The following is a 20025-nucleotide window of genomic DNA, read 5'->3' on the forward strand; positions in this document are numbered from 1 at the left end:
AGGGTCTCATGAGATTGTAGTCAGGCTATCAGCTGGGACTCTAGTTAGATTCTACTTGGGAGGGGACCTTCAAGATGGCGGAGGAGTAAGCCATGGAGATCACCTTCCTCCCCACAAATACATCAAAAACACATCTACATGTGGAACAACTCCTACAGAATACCTACTGAATGCTGGCAGAAGACCTCAGACTTCCCAAAAGGCAAGAAAATCCCCACGTACGTGGGTAGGGCAAAAGAAAAAACAGAGACAAAAGAATAGGGACGGGACCTGCACCTCTGGGAGGGAGCTGTGAAGGAGGAAAAGTTTCCACACACTAGGAAGCCCCTTCACTGGCAGAGACGGGGTGGGTTGGGGGGAAGCTTCGGAGCCGCGGAGGAGAGCGCAGCAACAGGGGTGCGGAGGACAAAGCGGAGAGATTCCCGCACAGAGGATCGGTGCCGACCAGCACTCACCAGCCTGAGAGGCTTGTCTGCTCACCCACCGGGGCGGGCGGGGGCTGGGAGCTGAGGCTCGGGCTTTGGTCGGATCCCAAGGAGAGGACTGGGGTTGGCTGCGTGAACATAGCCTGAAGGGACTCGTGCACCACAGCTAGCCAGGAGGGAGTCCGGGAAAAAGTCTGGACCTGCGTAAGAGGCAAGAGACCATTGTTTCGGGGTGCGCAAGGAGAGGGGATTCCTTCCCTGTCTGCCCACAGAAAGCAGAGCACCGCCTAAACGAGCTCCAGAGACGGGCATGAGCTGCGGCTATCAGCTCAGACCCCAGAGACGGGCATGAAATGCTAAGGCTGCTAGTGCAGCCACCAAGAATCCTGTGTGCAAGCACAGGTCACTGTCCACACCTTGTCCCCAGGAGCCTGTGCAGCCCGCCACTGCCAGGGTCCTGTGATCCAGGGACAACTTCCCCGGGAGAACACACAGCATACCTCAGGCTGTTGCAACGTCTCGCCAGCCTCTGCCACCACAGGCTCGCCCCGCATTCCAATTATAACTACCGCACCCCTCTCCCGCCGGCATGAATGAGCAAGAGCCCCCTAATCAGCCGCTGCTTTAACCCCGTCCTGTCTGGGAGGGAACAGATGCCTGAGGGCGACCTACACGCAGAGGTGGGGCCAAAACCAAAGCTGAACCCCAGGAGCTGTGCGAACAAAGAGGAGAAAAGGAAATCTCTCCGTGCGGCCTGAGGAGCAGTGGATTAAATCCCCGCAATCAACTTGATGTACCCTGCATCTGTGGAATACCTGAATAGACAGTGAATCATCCCTAAATCGAGGCGGTGGACTTTGGGAGCACCTGTAGACTTGGGGTTTGCTGTCTGCGACTGATTTGTTTCTGATTTTTATGTTTATCTTAGTATAATTTTTAGTGCTTGTTATATCGGTGGGTTTGTTTGTTGGTGGTTCTCTTTATTATTTTTTTCTTCATTTTAATTATTTATTTTTTTATTTCTTTTTTTTTTGCTCCCCTGTCTTCTGAGCCGTGTGGCCGACAGGGTCTTGGTGCTCTGGTCTGGTGTCAGGGCTGAGCCTCTGAGGTGGGAGAGCCGAGTTGAGGACACTGGACCACTGGAGACCTCCCGGCCCCATGTAATATTAATCGGCGAGAGCTCCCCCAGAGATCTTCGTCTCAATGCTAAGGCCCAGCTCCACGCAATGGCCAGCAAGCTCCAGTGCTGGGCGCCCCATGCCAAACAACTAGCAAGACAGGAACACAACGCCACCCATTAGCAGAGAAGCTGCCTAAAATCATACTGAGTTCCCAGACACCCCAAAACACACTGCCAGATGCAGCCCTGCCCACCAGAAAGACAAGATCCAGCCTCATCACCAGAACACAGGCACCAGTTCCCTCCATCAGGAAGCCTACACAAGCCACTGAACCAACCTCACCCACTGGGGGCAGACACCAAAAACATCGGGAACTATGAACCTGCAGCCTGCGAAAAGGAGACCCCCAAACACAGTTAAACAAAATGAGAAGACAGAAATATGCAGCAGATGAAGGAGCAAGGTAAAAACCCACCAGACCAAACAAATGAAGAGGAAGTAGGCAGTCTACCTGAAAAAGAATTCAGAGTAATGACAGTAAAGATGATCCAAAATCTTGGAAATAGAATGGAGAAAATATAAGAAACGTTTAACAAGGACCTAGAACTAAAGAGTAAACAAACAGTGATGAACAACACTATAAATGAAATTAAAAATTCTCTAGAAGGAATCAATAGCAGAATAACTGAGGTGGAAGAATGGATAAGTGACCTGGAAGATAAAACAGTGGAAATAACTACCACAGAGCAGAATGAAGAAAAAAGAATGAAAAGAATTGAGGACAGTCTCAGAGACCTCTGGGACAACATTAAACTCACCAACATTCGAATTATAGGGGTCCCAGAAGAAGAAGAGAAAAAGAAAGGGTCTGAGAAAATATTTGAAGAGATTATAGTTGAAAAGTTCCCTAACATGGGAAAGGAAATAGTCAATCAAGTCCAGGAAGCACAGAGAGTCCCATACAGGACAAATCCAAGGAGAAACACGCCAAGACACATATTAATCAAACTATCAAAAATACAAAGAAAAAATATTAACAGCAGCAAGGGAAAAGCAAAAAACAACATACAAGGGAATCCCCATAAGGATAACAGCTGATCTTTCAGCAGAAACTCTGCAAGCCGGAAGGGAGTGGCAAGACATATTTAGTGATGAAAGGGGTAAACCTACAGCCAAGATTACTCTACCCAGCAAGGATCTCATTCCCATTCGATGGAGAAATTAAAACCTTTACAAACAAGCAAAAACTAAGAGAATTCAGCACCACCAAACCAGCTTTACAACAAATGCTAAAGGAACTTCTCTAGGCAGGAAACACAAGAGAAGGAAAAGACCTACAAAAACCAACCCAAAATAATTAAGAAAACGGTAATAGGAACATACATATCGATAATTACCTTAAATGTAAATGGATTATATATACAATGGAATATTACTCAGCCATAAAAAGAAACGAAATTGAGTTATTTGTAGTGAGGTGGACGGACCTAGAGACTGTTATACAGAGTGAAGTAAGTCAGAAAGAGAAAAACAAATACTGTAAGCTAACACATATAAATGGAATCTAAAAAGGAAAAAAAAATGGTTATGAAGAACCTAGGGGCAGGGCAGGAATAAAGACGCAGACGTAGAGAATGGACTTGAGGACCCGGGGAGGGAGAAGGGTAAGCTGGGACGAAGCGAGAGAGTGGCATGGGCGTATATACACTACCAAATGTAAAATAGATAGCTAGTGGGAAACAGCTGCATCTCACGGGGACATCAGCTTGGTGCTTTGTGACCACCTAGAGGGGTGAGATAGGGAGGGTGGGAGGGAGACGCAAGAGGGAGAGAGTATATGGGGGTATATGTATGCACATAGCTGATTCACTTTGTTATACAGCAGAAACTAACACACCATTGTAAAGCAATTATACTCCAATAAAGATGTTAAAAAAAAAAGTAACGTCGGAAGTTTAATATCCAGTTACTCCTTGGCAGCACTGTCATCACAGCCAAATGCCCACCAACTGATAAATGGAGAAACAAATCGTGGTCTGTCCATACAATGGAATGTGACTCAGCCATAAAAAGGGATGAAGGTCGGATACAGGCTACAATGTGGTTGACCCTGAAAGCATTATGCCAAGTGAAAGAGGCCGAACACAAAAGGTCATATACTGGGTGATTCTATTTATATGAAATACTCAAAATAGGTAAATCCACAAAGATGGAAAGCAGATTAGTAGCTGCCAGGGAGGAGTGAGGAGCAACTGCTTAATGGGGATGGGTTTCCTTTCAGGGTGATGAAAGTGTTTTGAAATTAGAGGTGATGGTTGCACAAGAGCGTGAATGTACTAAATGCCACTGAATTGTACCTTTTAAAATGGTTGAGTGTATGTTATATAAATTTGCCTCAATTAAAAAAAAAAAGAGAGAGAGAGACTCTACTTGGTATGAAGGATCTGCTTCCAGGCTCACTCCTGTGATTGTTGGCAGACCTCAGTTTCTCTCTAGCTGTTGGTCAGGAGAATTCAGTTCCTCACTGCATGGGTTTCTCCAGAGGGCTCTTCACAACTTGACAGCTTTGTTCTTCCACACTGAGTGAGTGATCTAAGAGAGTGCCAGCGCCCAAGACTGGGCAGGTCTTTGGAGTGATATATCATTACCTCTGCTATATGCTGTTGGTCACACAGTCCACTCCTGGTATATTGTGGGAGGGGGTCAGTACCAGGGGGTGGGAGTCATTGGGGGCCATCTTGGAGGCTATCACAGTGGGTCTATCAGAGTATAATCTCTTGTAACAATTTGGGATTATGAAGAAGTAAATTAGGGCAACATTTAGGTGGGAACTGTGCTTAAAAGTTAGTTACCTTCTTACTAATTCTTATAAACATTTGCTCTTTTTTCTTTCAGGTCCGGCACAGAATCAAATGCAAGTTCCATCTGGGTATGGATTGCATCCTCAAAGCTACACTGCTCCCTCAGGACATTACTCTCAAGGACCTGAGAAAATGACCTCATTGCCATTGGATAGCCAGTGTGATGATTACTACTCTGGTCTCTATAGGGTACCAACACAAAATGTGGTGACTCCTAACACAGCAAGCCCACAACCAGGAGCACAGCAGATGTATGGCAGCGTTCCTCCTGCCCCTCATGTCGTGGGATCCACTCTGGGATCATTCCAAGGTGCCGGGTCATCAGCATCACATTTGCATACGAGTGCCTCCCAGCCATACTCCTCTTTTGTGAATCATTACAATAGTCCAGCCATGTACTCTGACAATTCTTCTGTTGCTGCTCAGGGATTTCCCTCTACTTGCGGTCACTATGCTTTGTCAACTGTTTCTAATGCTGCGTATCCTAGTGTTTCATATCCCTCTCTACCTGCTGGTGATCCATATGGGCAGCAAATGTTTACCTCACAGAATGCTCCGACTGTCAGGCCAATTAGAGATAATTCTTTTTCTGGTCAAAATACAGCTATCAGCCATCCATCACCACTTCCACCTCCACCATCACAACAGTACCACCAGCAGCAGAGTCTTTCAGGATACAGTACTTTTGCGTGGTCAGCTTCAGGCCTTCCGTCAACCCAAGACAATCTAATCCAAAACCACACCTCCCTGGCTACAGCCAACAACCCAACAAATCCTGGTAGGTTGAATGAAAAGTTCACCAAAGCATGGTTGAAAATCAGTGCATTTCCAGTCTGACTTTTATTGCATGAAGGTTAAAGATGATACTGCCTAATAGAAAAGTTGGAAATTAGCTCACCTTTGCAATTTATTTGCTTTATTTATAGTGGAATTTTGCAGCATCTTCTTGAACCCTTCCCCTTCATCTATTCACAATTAGCCACCCAACCATCTGCCTTGTATAGCATGGTTCCTTGCCATAATTGGGATCTCAGTTGGTATTTATTGCTGTGTTTTCATGCCTCTGCAGTAGTTGTCTTTAATGTGAGTTAGGAATAAGGCAAAATGGAAGGGTCTATTTGGGGATATGCTTTGATAGCTAATACTTTCTTTTTTATATTAGTTCAACCTTGGGACAGTTACTATTCCAGCCATAGTCCTATTCACTATAGAAAAAATGATGGCCTGCAATACCACACTGGTTTCTCTAGGTGAACCCCTATTAGTGACTTTCACAGAAGATATATTTCCTATACATTAAAGTTGATGTTTTCTCAGCCCCAGATTGGTAAGTTAGGATGAAGGACAGGGAAGATGGAGAAAGATACATGAAGAATACCCTTGTAATTAGTTTTTCTTACCTTCCTAAACCAAGATGTGGTTAAATTTATTTGTTTAAAAATTATGTATGCAAGGTATATAGTTTTTTAGTGTGGGGTTTGCATAGGATATATTCACTTTAATTCAACTTGTGAACTTGAACTTAACAAAATCTGCTCTTGAACTGAATGAAAAGGTATGTAAAGGATGGGAATTGTTAAAGCTGTGATCGTTTTCTGAATGATGTCTTTAGATTGTATATCAGAGTCTAGATAGCCATATGTCAAGGATGTTGTAGAAGAGTATCATTCCCTGGACAGTTAGATTATTTAAAGTTAGAACTTTAGAATATTAGATCTGAAGTGTGCATTTGAGATCATCTATTCTTTCGTTGCTATGTTGTTTAGAAACACTTTGGGCTACAAGCAACTAATAGTGGTTTAAACAAGAAAGGTGGTATTTTTCTCACATAACAAGAAGTCTAGGCAGATGCAGTAGATCTAGATGTCCTCAGTGTCTTTTTTCCCTTTCCACTCTGCCATCCTTAGTATGTTCGTTTATAGAAACAAGATAACTTCTGTACCTGTAGACAGCAAGTCAAAGTTAAAAGCAGAAAGAAGGGAGAGGAAAGAAGATGGGGTCGTGGCATTGACCCCATTTCATTTTACATACCATTTGCCATAGCTGTTTTAAAAGACCATCTCTAATTTAAGGGAAGGCTAGAAAATGAATATTTAGCTTTGTAGCCTTCATGATAGAGGCAGGCAAGAAAGAAGGGGTTTAACATTAACTGGGTTTTAGGTAAGTCAACTTGAAGCATCTATCACAATTCCCAAATCTGGCTGTGCACCAGAATCCCTTGCACAGATTGTGATCTTGAAACCCAACTTACTGAGCTAGAATACAATCTCCAGGGTAGTCTTGGCACGCAATTTGTGGGATCTTAGTTCCCTGACCAGGGATCGAACCCGGGCCCTCAGCAGTGAAAGTGCAGAGTCCTAACCACTGGACCACCAGGGAATTCCCTTGGAAATCTGTATTTCTGACTTGATCATGAGTGATGTCGGGTAGCAGATCCATATTCTACTGTAGTCCTTTTGTTTAACAAATGAGGAAAGCCTGTAGTCATTAATGTTAGAAACAGAGCTTGTCCTGAAGCTCAGTTTCTTCTGACTCTCAGTCTACCCTTCTCAGAACCAGGGCTTTCTGTCCCCTAGAAATTCTGTTTTCTTTCTTTCTTCTTTCAGCAGTCCTTTTACACATCAGCTTATCCTAAGGTCCCTCTGACTGAAGGATTTTGTGACTTTCATGACAAAAAAAGAAGAAATTCAGCTAATTGCTGTCTTATTCTGAGATGGGACTGAATAGAACTAATTTATGCTGAGATGTAGGATCAGGGAAATGTAGGGCCACTTGGCTAAGGAATAGAATACCTGTGGGGGAGGGCCTATCGTTGAAGAAAATGTTGAATAAAGAGTAAGAATAATTAGCTTCTATTTGAATAAGTAGTAATTAGGCCGTTAGGCAGAGAGAAGGGGGTATACTTCCTTTCTTTTAATTGTGATACTATACTGTGAAAGCCATAGTAAATATAATTTTAGAAGTTCATTTGTTAAGAAGTGGGTTTCTTTATATTTTCCCTTTAGATTGGTAAATGACTTTTTAATTGTAGTTCAGAAGTTGACAAATTAAGTGTATCTCAGGTTAGTATGACCCATGCTCGTCACCATTTCAAAAGAAATAAAGAGGTTACTTTTAAAACGTACTTTAAATATTACAGAAGTTCCTAAACTTTCTCAGCTGATGTTTCTCAATATTTTTTCCAGTGCCTCAAGCTACTTAGTATTAATAGTTCACAAGGTTTTTTGACAGCTGTCTCTGTGTTTCTCTTGAAAATTTAAAACATCCCTTGGAACTCTGTGTGTTTGTTGCGAGGGCAACTTGGGTGCCTAATTACAAGGTTTGGGAACCATGGGTATACTGATTTTAATGTTCTAGAAAGACAAGCAATTTAATTGGTTTGGACATTTTAAAATTATATTGTCGTATTAAAATGAGAATCTTAGGTATTAATCATAGTTTTGTGTGAAAATCAATCTTTGAGTAATTGACAAGAATGATTGCATTTTTATTACCTGGTTATATTAGTTTCATTTTCAGGTAGTATAGTAAAAATTCTTAAGCAATTTGTGAAGGGTTAAGATCCAAAAGCATAAACCTGACTTAAGTGATTATCAAAAACACAGTGATTGATACATGCTGTTACTTTTAGGCAGTTGATGAGTTCATATTCAGAAACATAGAATAAAAGAGACATGTAAATGTTATCTCATTTGCCTATATTTTTTATTATTTTTTAATTCTATTTATTTGGCTGTGTTGGGTCTCCATTGCTGCACTCGGGCTTTCTCTAGTTGCAGCGAGCGGGGGCTACCCTTCGTTGTAGCGTGCGGGCTTCTCACTGCAGTGGCTTCTCTTGTTGTGGAGCATGGGCTCTAGGCATGCAGGCTTCAGCAGTTGCAGCACGCGGGCTCAGTAGTTGTGGTGCGCGGGCTGTAGGGTGCACGGGCTCAGTAGTTGTGGCTCGCGGGCTCTAGAGCGCAGGCTCAGTAGTTGTGGCGCATGGGCTTAGTTGCTCTGCGGCATGTGGGATCTTCCCGGACCAGGGCTCAAACCCGTGTCTGCTGCGTTGGCAGGCGGATTCTTAACCACTGCACAGCCAGGGAAGTCCATTTGCCTCTTTATTTTAGAAAAGCATGTTAGTACAATTCAGCACTAGAATTTCAGATTACTTTATTAAAAACATAGTGATGTATGTTTGGGGGGCTATGTTTAGTTGTTAACTTAGAGTGAAATTTTGGCTGGTGTTTAAAAGGTGTCATTATACCATTAAAATTTTTTAAACTGGCACTATAGGTAAATTTGTCAAGGTTCAGAAGCTCTTTCTTAGTTTGAGATGAAGTTGGCTGAGTAATACAACTTCAGTAAGGATCACATCTTGACAGCATATTGTAGAATAATACTGAGTACAATTTTATTAAAAAACACTTTAAAATCTACTTATAAAAATAATAATAATAAACATTTATATAATCCTTATATAAAAATCCACAACATACATGACACTAAGGTATAACCACTGGTAAGTTAATATACATCTATCATCTCAGGGTGATGATGTGCCTGAGGAAAAGCAGAATAGATCCCTATAGGAGGTGACTATCTGGATAAAGAAATACGAGTTAGAAGTAAGTTAGAAAACTACATTGGAGGTACAAATAGTACAGTTAAGAGATTATTTTCAGCTTTGGAAACTTGTGATGAGATTGCAGAGTTGTGAGATAGTAATAATTATGCTCCCTCACACTCGTACTCCTTCAGTTTTTCCAAAGCTACTCTTGAACCTTTTCATCTTTACTCAACTTTATACCTTCCACCTGTAAATTGTTCTATATTTACTCCTTCTTCAAGCTCAGAAGATGAGATGTCCATCTTTGTGACCACTTCCTTCAAAAGTTGACTTTATCAGTTGTCCCTTTTCTGTATCTCAGTTTCCCATTTTCTCCTGGGCTATGGCATTGGAAAGGTGAGAGGAAAAGACTTGAAGGAAAAACATAAGCTCTGTCCTGTATGTAATCAGCAGCCATCAGAAATTTTTAAGCAAGGGGGTGACGCTATCAGGTTTGTGTTTCAGATCTTTCTTCTGTGAGCAGTGTGGTAGGTGGACTGGAGGAGGAAGAACTTGGAGACAGGAAGACCAGCTAGGAAGGAATTACTACAATTATCTAGATGAAGGATGCTGACACAGGTTGAGATTTATTTATACAGAAGACAGATGGCAAGAGATGATTTCAAGAATTCATTGATAAGGTTTATGAAGGAAAAGGAATAATAAAAGTTGACTTAAATTTTCTAGTTTGAACAACTTGAATGGGTAATGGTGCTATTAGTTGAGAATTTGCTTAACCTTCCTAGTTTCAAAAGAGTTTATGTACAGTTACTAAGGAGCTACTAAAAACTAACAGGGGAACTACCTTAATGCCAATAAATAAATAAATAGATAAACAGACAAATGATTTATTTTTGAATTGTAGGTTCTGTCTCTAAGTATACCATGTTTCATCTGTCAAATTCTCTTTGTAAAAGGGGTAGTTTTGTTGTTGTTGTTTTTGGCTGGCAGTTTTCTGTGGTCCTTCATATTTGTGGAACTTGTCTCCATTTATTTGACAAATACTTGAAAGCCAGCTATGTGACAGGTGTTTATTTTAGTGCAGGGAGATAAAATAGCAAGTAAAAAGACTTGATCCTTATCTTCATGAAGTTTGTAATCTTCTTGGGGAGGCAAACATTATCCAAATAAACACAAATAAACACAAATACATGTAAAATTGCTACTATTATTTAAGTATCATGAAGCAGAGATGTATAGTGCTTGGTGAGAGTACTCTAGGTATAGTGTACTCAGGAAGTTTTCCCTGATCTCTGATATGTGAGCTGCAATCTGAAGAATGAATTCTCCATTTATGCATGGAGAATTCTGAAGAATGAATTCTCCATGTATAAAATAAATTACAGATGAAATAAATATTTAAATGCAAAAAGGCAAAACTTTAAAACTTTTGAGAGAAAACACGGAAGAACCTTGGAGTTGGGAAAGATTTCTTAAGGACACCACGCATAGTGCTAGCTAGCCATAAAGAATAAGCATGATAAGGTTTACTATCATCTAATTAAGGACTTTTTTTCATTGAAAGGCAACATAAAGAGAACAAAAAGACAAGCCATGAAAAGGGAGAAAAAAAAATTTTATAGTATTTTATCCAGATTATACAAATAACACATAAGATCAATAAGGAAAAGACCAGCAACCCAAGAAAAAAATACATGAACAGGCATTTCACAGATGAAAGGAAAACATACTCAGTCTCATTAATAATCAGGGAAAAGCAACTTAAAACTAGAATGGGATATCTACTTATACCTAGTGGCAGGATGGTAAAACTTTGAAAGACCGACTATACCAAGGCATGGCAAGGATGTGGAATAACAGGAAAATCTTAGACAGTGTTAGTAGAAGGACCTATTGGTTCCACATTTTAGGGAAATTTGGCGTTAGTGGGATTGAAGGTAACCACACCCTGAAACACAGCTATCCCACTTCTGTGTGCTCTAGAGAAGTCCTTCTCATACTTTGTGAGTATGAATCACCTGGGGCCTTGTTAAAATGGAGGTTCTGATTCACCAGGTCTAGTAGTGCCTGGCCTAAGGATTTTATCAAGTTTCTGTATAAAGTGTTGCTAGCCCATAGAGTACACTTTGAATAAGAGGGCCCTACAGCACCACTTCCTGTTTTAAATGTGTAGTACTTGTAGAAAATAACATTTTGCGGGGGGGGATTCTGAGCTAAAGGGTCTAGTCTGTTCCCCAGGCCAAGGAACTCACTTCCCACAGGCCCCCCGGGGCTGAGGGGATCCTCGTCCCTTGCTGTACAGCTACATACACACTTTTGAGCTGTGGCACACACATTGAGAAGCTCCACCCCCAGAGAAACTAGCACATGTGTACCAGGGACATGTTCATGAATATTCCTGTAGTACTGTATGTGAAAACATAAAATTAGAACCCAAAAGTCCATTTATGATAGAATGGATATCAGTATATCCTTCCAGTGGGCTACTGACCAGCAGTGAAAATGATGAAATAGAGCTATACTCATTAACACAAATGAATCCCAGAAATGTAACAGGATTCATGGAAGAATAGATGCAGTATGCTATTGTTATAAAGTTAAGAAAACAAGCAAAAATAATGTTTAGGGATACTTATTTGTGTGGTAAACTAATAAGAAAAGCAAGAGAATAAGGAACACAGTTCAGAAGGGAGACAAGGGAATACCTTCCGTGAGGCGTACACCAAGAGCTTCAACAGTATTGGAAATGTTTTATTTTCACAGTTGGATGCTGAGTTCATGGGTGTTTCTTTATTATGATTTTATAAATACATACACATATACATATCACCTTTTATTTGTATCAATTATTTTATTAAAGAAAACAATTTATTACATCTAAGGGGGAGCAAGTGTATTCCCCTTTAATGGGAGAGAGCATGGCAAGTTCAAAGGACTGAAAGACCAGTGAAGCTAGAGGAGAACCATGGGCCAGGAGGAGGCTGGGAACTCAGGATCATTCAGGGCCTCGTTGACCATGTTAAGAAGTGTTCAGGGTAAGATGTTTTGTCTTCACCCTCAACCACTGGCAGACTATTGAAGGACTGTAAGGAGGGTGATGCCGTGTATCAGGCTGGAGACTGGAGAACACAGAGGGCCGTGTTCAAACCTGAACTACTTATCTTAGACTTTGTGCTTGGAATTGTTTTTGAAAAATTACTTGTGGGAATAATTTAAGGCCTAGGGTGATGGAATTGTTCTCCAGAGAGGATTTATATTTCCTTCTGCCAGTTTCCTCCAGGTACTGCCAGCCTGTGATCACATCCATCCAAGTCCAAGTGTCTAGATGTGCTGGACTGTGCAGATGTTCTGAATCAAAGCTGCTGGCTTTTGTAAGGCTTAGCTTCCTGGTTTATCCTTAGCCCGAGGTTATAACCCTTCAGATACTATCCTAAAAGTGGAGGTATGGGGTGCTGAATCAGGTGCCCCATCTTGGGTGTGCTGTAGGAGATGTCTTGCTTCCCATGCTCTGCAAGGCTACAGAAAACAGCAGATCAGGTTTTCAACAGATAACCACAGGGAGAAAGCAACTCTGAGTGTTAGGCTTGTTTCTCTGAGTTTTCAGTTTCTTACAGATTTTCACCCAGAGATTCATTAATATCATGTTAGATCTTTGATTATTTTAAGAAGATCTTTTTAAGTACAGTTTTTAAAGTTACCGTTAGTAGAAGGTTTGATCCTAATTACCTAGATCATCATTAACAGAGGCAGAAATATCTTCTATATTTTTAGACAGTGTCTTTTAGTTTCTTATTATGAGCAAAGGTAAAGTTAATATATTTACTGTCTTCCACACCCCTCTCCTTATTTTTATCACTCAATTTTAGGTGATTATATCTTAATTTTTTACTTTGTACTGTTAAATATATTCATCGCTCTGTTACTTTAGCATTTTTAATGATTTCACCAGTTATCTAATGCTGGTTTAAAACAAAAATTATTTATTATTTTTCATAGTTCTGTGGGTTGTTTGGACAGTTCCTCTGCCCGTTTTCTTGGACTCACGTGACTTCATTTAGCTGGAGAGTTGGCTGGGCTGGAGAATCGTAGACTTCACTCATATGTCTAGCAGTTGGTGCACACCGTTCAGTGGGGCACCTAGGTTTTCCTCCACGTGACTAGATTAGCTTCCTTACGTCAGAGGTCCCCAACCCCCCGGGCTGCGTACTGGTACTGGTCCGCGGCCTGTTAGGAACCGGGCCACACGGCAGGAGGAGAGCGGCAGGCAAGCAAGCAAAGCTTCATCTGCGGCTCCCCACCGCTCCCCATTGCTTGCATTACCACCTAAACCATTCACCCATCACCCAAGGCCTTGGAAGAATTGTCTTCCACGAAACCGGTCCCTGGTGCCAAAAGGTTGGGGACCGTTGCCTTCTGTGATGGTCGCAGGGCAGCATTTCAAGAGCAGAAAGGCATAAGCTGTAGTACCTCTTGAGACCTGAGGTCTTGGACTTGTACACCATTACTTCTGCCACATTCTGTTGATTAAAGCTAGTCGAAAGTTTAGCCTCAATTCAGGGAGTGGGAAAATAGATTCCACTTCTCAATGAGGGGAACTGCAAAATATTGTGACTGTGTTTTCAGTCTCTCACAATGATGTTTGTCCTTCCTAAAAATGATGTGGCAATTAACGTATTTAGACTACCTTCCACCTTCTTTCTCCATTCTCATATTTATATCATTTGTACACTATTGGGAAATGTATCACATTTTGTTCTGTCACTATATTCTTGCATTTGTTTCGGTCTTAGACCTAACTTTGTTCATATATATATATGAACATGTCATACATATATACACATATGTACATGTCTATATGTGTATGTATACTATTGTGTAAGTTTAAGATGTGCAACATGATGATTTGATATATATATTTATTGCAAAATGATGACCACAGTAGGGTTAGTTAATACATCCATCATCTCTCATAATTACCATTTTTGTGTATATGGTGAGAATATTTAATATCTACTGTCTGAACAGCTTCCAAGTATATGATAACAGTATTGTTAACTGTAGTCACTGTGCTATACATTAGAGCTCCAGAACCTACTCATCGTATAACTGAGAGTTTGTACTCTTTGACCAATATCTCCCTATTTCCCCCGCTTCCCTGCTTCTGGCAACCAAAACTTTCTATTTCTGTGAGTTCGGCTTTTTTAGATTCCATATATAAATTACACCATGCGTTATTTGTCTTTGTCTGATTTTCCTCAATTAGTGTAATAACCTGAAAGTCCCTTCACATTGTCACATGGCAGGATTTCCTTCTTTTTTATGGCTGAACGATATTCCATTGTGTGTGTGTGTTTTCTTTATTTCCACATTTTCTTTATCCATTCATCCATTGTATATATGTCTGTATATATACACATACACACATGCATGTATTGATACATGCATACACATACATACCTACATGTATATATAAATGTATACACTACATTTTTAAAGTCCATTCATCCATCAGTGGACACTTACGTTGTCATCACAGGTTTTTCAGTTATCTCTTGGTTGGCTGAAGATGATCCTGTAGGTCAGGCAGTTTGAGCTATCAAAAAGGCCAACTATGAATCACATGTACTTTATTCCAGAGGTCCAACCTAATGTTACTGTCAGGCCCTTACTTAGTTACCTGTGAGATATGGGATCTGATTAGAAACAGCAAATGAAAAGTGGCAGTTTACAATACAAAATGGGATCTGAGCTAATAGAAACATCTGTATAATTCATGAGTCACATTACTGCAGAAGCAAATAACCTCTGTTCATCTTATCTATCTAAGGTACCATTGCACACTACAATAATTAGTATTAATAATAGTGATCATTAGTAAAGAAAAGCTGTTTGGGGTTCATTTTGTTTAAGAAGGTATGGAAGCTTGTGAAATGTTTTAGGAAAATTGCCATTAAAGACTTCTAAAAACATTTAGTGAGTAAGTTTTTCGTTTTTTTGAAAATAATTTCTTTGGACCCCTTATTTTCTAGATATAGATATAGTAGATAAATGTGATGCTGCTGAAGTTTCTTACAAGAACTTCAGATTAACTGTATTTTGTTAGTATTTTAATATATTTCAAGCTTACTGCTGTGGATGAAATAGTTTCTTGTTTTCAGTTGCAGATACTTTGTCCTGTTCTGTAATGCAAAATGTTCAGCCTCCCAAGTCCAGCCCAGTAGTATCCGCTGTTTTGTCAGGAGCCTCGTCAACAAGAACACCTGCTGCAAGTCGCCCAGTTGAGCCTTTGGCCTCAGTTGCACGGCCGTCAGAGCTATTACAGCAGAAAGGTATTTGAAAAATTTGTTATACTGTATATATTGTACATATATATACGCACACAGTAATTCAAATAGCTGAATTTAAAAAGTCAAACTGATTAAGCATAATTTATGGAAAATATGAGAAAAAGTAATTTATAATCTCAATTCAAACACTATTTTTTAATATATTCCAGTCTCTGTGATTTTATATAATTATGTTATAGAATTTTGTTAAATCTGTTATATATTTTATATCATTGCAATCATAGTTTACATACCATTTTGTATTTTGCTTTTACATTTATTAAATTATGCAGTTCTTCATATATCTCTGTACAGCTTTATAGTCATGGCTAATTCATTGTGTCGTTGTATTATAATTTACTACTCTATCCCTCCATTATGGGCCATTTATTTTCTATTTTTTAAAGGTTATTATAGTTTCTTTGGGGATGAAGCACCCAAGGTTTCCTTGTTTTGTGAATTTCCATATCCTATTTGATGATTTCTTTGCTTGTCATTATTATTAATGGAAAGTAACTTTTGACCCAATTTTGAGAATGAGAGGATGAAAATGAAATATTAAGCCACACTCTTGCATCATTGACAAACAATACGGTTTATTTGTTTGCTTGTTTAATATTCTCCTTGTGTTAAATAAGTGACAGGTGACTAAAATGTGTTGTTTTGACCATTTCCCCACATTGCCTTTTCTTTTGGTTGTATTCTTGATTGTTCTCTGGCTAAAATTCCAAATCTATTGATGTTTCAGGTTAATATACTATATTTTTCATATGATGAGAGATAACTGTTTTTAGGAAAATGTGGTTTGTATTTCCAGCACGATCATTAGTAATATTTTAGGGACTATATTCACTATGTAGTGACGGCCCCTCACCTTGAGTATGAAGAACTCTCTTATGTTCTGAGACTTGGAAAAAGCAACATAAATCCTTAGGCTGATCTCACTGCTTATATCTGCTGAGTGTTCCTGTGGTCAACAGAGGCTTTTCTATCCTTTGATCAGATTATACATTATAGATTTCCTTATTTGTTTTTTTTTTTTTTAGGAAAACCAACTGCAGCACCAGAGAGTGTCCACTGATTCCCAACAAGCCAGTGGGTGTATTAGGAATAGGATCTAGTTATTATAAGCATTTACTTTCAAAGTGAGGGGCTGGTAGGAAAGTTGTACTTATCATGTGTAGAAGAAACTTAGGGGTACATAGGAGCCCTATCTAAATGAGTGATGTCTTTCCTCTACATTGATGATTACCTTCTAGATGTTAAGATATATATACTGCTTGTTTTGGCCCTTTATGTTGCGCCCGCTAATTAATTTTTTCCTATTATATTTTTCTTTTGACCATTTTAGTTTAAATACCATCCTATCATCTTACTGTATCATTTTGTAAACCACTTTCCCACTAAATAATTATGATTATTATGTTTCCTTTTTCTTACTAATAAGATAGATTTGAAAAGAGAAGGAACTATCGTTTATCGAGCAGTTACAATGTGCCAGATACTTCATATTTATTATCTCATTTAATCCCCTTACCAATTCTACTAGGTAGGCATTATCTTGGTTTTACAGGTGAGAAAAGTGACATTCACAAAGATTAGGTAACTTGCCCAAGATTATAAATTAGTAAATAGCAGAGTAAAAGATTTTTCTTTCTTCTTTTGGCCACACCACACAGCATGTGAGATCTTAGTTCCCCGACCAGGGATTGAACACGTGCCCCCTGCAGTGGAAGCACAGCATCTTAACCACTGGACCGCAGGGGAAGCCACCAGAGTGAAAGATTTTCAACTCAAACCTTTCTATTTTGTGCTCTTTCTATAAATGAGGCTGAATTATTGTTTTTGTTGGCTGTTAAACTCTTGATTTACCTAAGGTAAACTCCTTGAATAAGTAACAGGAAAGATAATGCTGGAGACCTTTGAATTGCAGCTTTTATTGTTCCGTTTTCTGAAGTAGGAGATTGGTCACTTAGTGGTCTCATTGCCTTTGGGTAGATCTGGATACACACAGAGATGCGTATGAGTTATGGCCCCATGTACGTTGTGCAAACTGTAGTTTACAGGACTGACGCCCCTTGTGTGCAGGGTACGGCTGTGTAGGGTGTGCTGTGGGTCTGATAAGACTAGAAAGTATTGATACTTAAAAGAGGTTAGTCTTTTTCTCCTGTGGATGAAGAGTGTTGCCTGCCATAAAGCAAAGAATGTTGAGCCACCAAGCCACTACAAAGCTGCCGCCAGCAGTGAGCCCCGAGGGAACTCAGGATGGAGACAAACTGCAGAACCCTGAGCCACTGCAGCCAACCCCGCAGCAGTGCACCCGAGGGGACTCAGGATAGGAAAGAACACGACACCGCCCTAGAGAGCTATGGTACCTATGAAAGGAATCATTTCAGTGAGCCCAGGCTCTTGCATCTTCCCATACACAGAAGAGTGCTAAGTTCACTGACTTGAGATACCTGGTTTTCTTTAATTAATGGTCATCTTTTGATGTTCCGACTCCCTGGTCTTTGTTGCAAAACCTCTGTATGTCCCGGCTCCTCCCTTACCTCTTTGGAGCCATTCCTCAGAGCTGCCTGAGAGGCTGTCTTCTGGGCTTGAACTCCTCAGAAAGTCCACCAAATAACACAGTTCTCAACTTTTAGGTTGTGCTTTTTTTTTCAGTTGACATTCCCAGCTTCAAAGACCCTTTCTGAGCTATTCTCTCAGCATTTTTTACTGGTTTTTACAGGAGAGGCTTCAAATTTTTGCTTGCATATCTATCTCCTAAAAATTTTTTGAAAAAATTGTAACTACTTGAACATTTTTAGATTGACATCTAAAATTTTTCACCAAAAGTTTAAATACTTGCAGTTATATAATTTTCAACATACTGCGTATGTTGACTTTTAAAAAAAAGATGTTATGTTTTTCTGTGTATCCACTGGAATGAAGCCTGTCATCCTTTAAAAGATAGTGAAGAGACTTCCCTGGCAGTCCACTGGTTATGATTCTGTGCTTCCAGTGCAGAGGCTGCAGGTTTGGTTCCTGGTCGGGGAACTAAGATCCCACATGCTGTGCAGTGAGGCCAAAAGATTAAAAAAAAAAGAAAGTGAAATTAGCCCTTCTTTAACATTTAGAAAGTTTACATTTTTCCTTTTTCTTCTTAACATCCCTTGAATGTTTCCCTTGAATGTAGTAATAATATAATATATTCTTAAACTAGAAACTCTTTTATCATGCTTTTCTGCTACAATAACATTATATATAATTGAAATTTTAAAATATTGTCTATAACCATAAGTGTCTAAACATTAACATTTTTTCTTCTGGATTATTCTATCAATATAATTATTGTCAGTATCTAGTGGGTCAAAACGACATAAATGTCGTGAATTTTGGTATTTTTTTAATGGAAAGTACGTTTTTATTGGAAATACATCTTTCATTGAGATAAATGGCTTTCCCTCGTCCCACCATAGGTTTCTGTACCTGAATTGCATGACTCATTATTAGAATAATAAACGTTAGAAAAATTTCATTCATAGTTTTTATTTGCAGATATATAATTACTGAGAAACTTTGTTCATGTAAAGTAGATAGGAATGGTATTGGAAGGGTTTTATTAAAGCAATATTGTTCTATAAAGTTTTTTGACCTTCTGAGTTACATGTGAGAAATTTTTATTGTTGTTGGTTGAATTTTATTTTCCAGATTGTAGATAGTTGATAGCATTATTATTTCATGTAGCAGTTTACAATTTTAAAATACCTTTAAGTTTTATTATCTCACTTGATCATCATGTGAAGCAGACATATCATATTACACCTTTATTTTATAGATGAGGAAACTGAGGTTTGGAGAGGTTAGGTGTTTTGCCCAAAGACATAGAAGTTCCCAAAAGGGATACCAAGACCCAGTGCAGATCTTCTGCTTCCAAACCCAGTGTTTGTTTTACTGACTTAGCAATTCTTCAAAATATTATGAATTTTATTATATCATAGCCAGTATAATATCACATACTTTAATGTATTTTTATCAAAAACTTCAAGCTGTGACGTAAGTCATTTATCTCACGGATGGCATCTCCATATAACCTAATTGGCAAAGGCAGTCCTCATTTTCAAACCAGTGACACAAATTATAACCTTTGTCAGAAAGCCTGATTTAATTTTTTAATTCAAAGAAATGTGTTCCTAAAGTTTCAAGGGGTATCATAAACTCCGCTGAGAAATAAATTGCATCCTACATCTCCTAAGCCAAATTACTAAGAGCAATCAAATTTAAATGTCAAAGATTATTCTTTTTTATAGTATAGGTTATAAAAACTAGGCAGTGAGTCAATATGCTGTTTCTCATTGCCAAATTTGAAATAAAGCATTGTAATATGTACCTAATATTAGGCTATTTGTGAAGCAAGGATTATATTAAAAAGCATTGTACTCCTGTGGTAAATATATGCATAGTGTGTATCAAACTGTTATTTGGCTTTTTTTAGTATTTAAATAGGAATCAAGCATAAAAATTAGAAATAACTCTTAATTTCATCATACATCATTATAAAAATGTTCCCATGTATTTTATTTTATATATATATACACATATATATATATATATATATATACACTACAAAGTACTAATAGGTTTACCTGCTAGTAAATTTTTGTTTTGTTTTGTTTTGTTTTGGTTAAAAGGAGGTAGAAAGCATTAAGTACTATATAAAGTATAAGGGGATATGAAATGATTATAACCATTATAAATATT

At 39.1% G+C, this 20025-nt stretch overlaps 1 protein-coding gene and 1 non-coding gene across 4 annotated transcripts in view; one reads left to right on the forward strand and one right to left on the reverse strand.

Moving 5' to 3' along the window:
* The first annotated feature begins 4446 nt into the window (after positions 1 to 4446).
* The window catches only part of SEC24B (SEC24 homolog B, COPII component), a 70424-nt gene continuing 54845 nt past the window's right edge, over positions 4447 to 20025 (forward strand). Inside the window, exons 1-3 of one of the 3 annotated variants that reach the window (XM_024741940.1) lie at positions 4447 to 4717; positions 5012 to 5185; positions 15115 to 15285. In XM_024741940.1, coding sequence (XP_024597708.1) covers positions 4459 to 4717; positions 5012 to 5185; positions 15115 to 15285 — 604 coding nt within the window. In that variant the 5' untranslated portion in view covers positions 4447 to 4458. Of the gene's footprint in view, positions 5186 to 15114; positions 15286 to 20025 lie in introns of all 3 variants that reach the window. The other 2 variants (XM_024741939.1, XM_024741941.1) reach the window with 2 other exon arrangements.
* Positions 6714 to 6786, reverse strand: TRNAE-UUC (transfer RNA glutamic acid (anticodon UUC)). The gene has a single exon. It is a non-coding gene; the product is annotated as a tRNA-Glu (tRNA).

The sequence above is a fragment of the Neophocaena asiaeorientalis genome, unplaced genomic scaffold, assembly GCF_003031525.2.
Source record: "Neophocaena asiaeorientalis asiaeorientalis breed wild unplaced genomic scaffold, Neophocaena_asiaeorientalis_V1.1 scaffold534, whole genome shotgun sequence".
Lineage (NCBI taxonomy): Eukaryota > Metazoa > Chordata > Mammalia > Artiodactyla > Phocoenidae > Neophocaena > Neophocaena asiaeorientalis.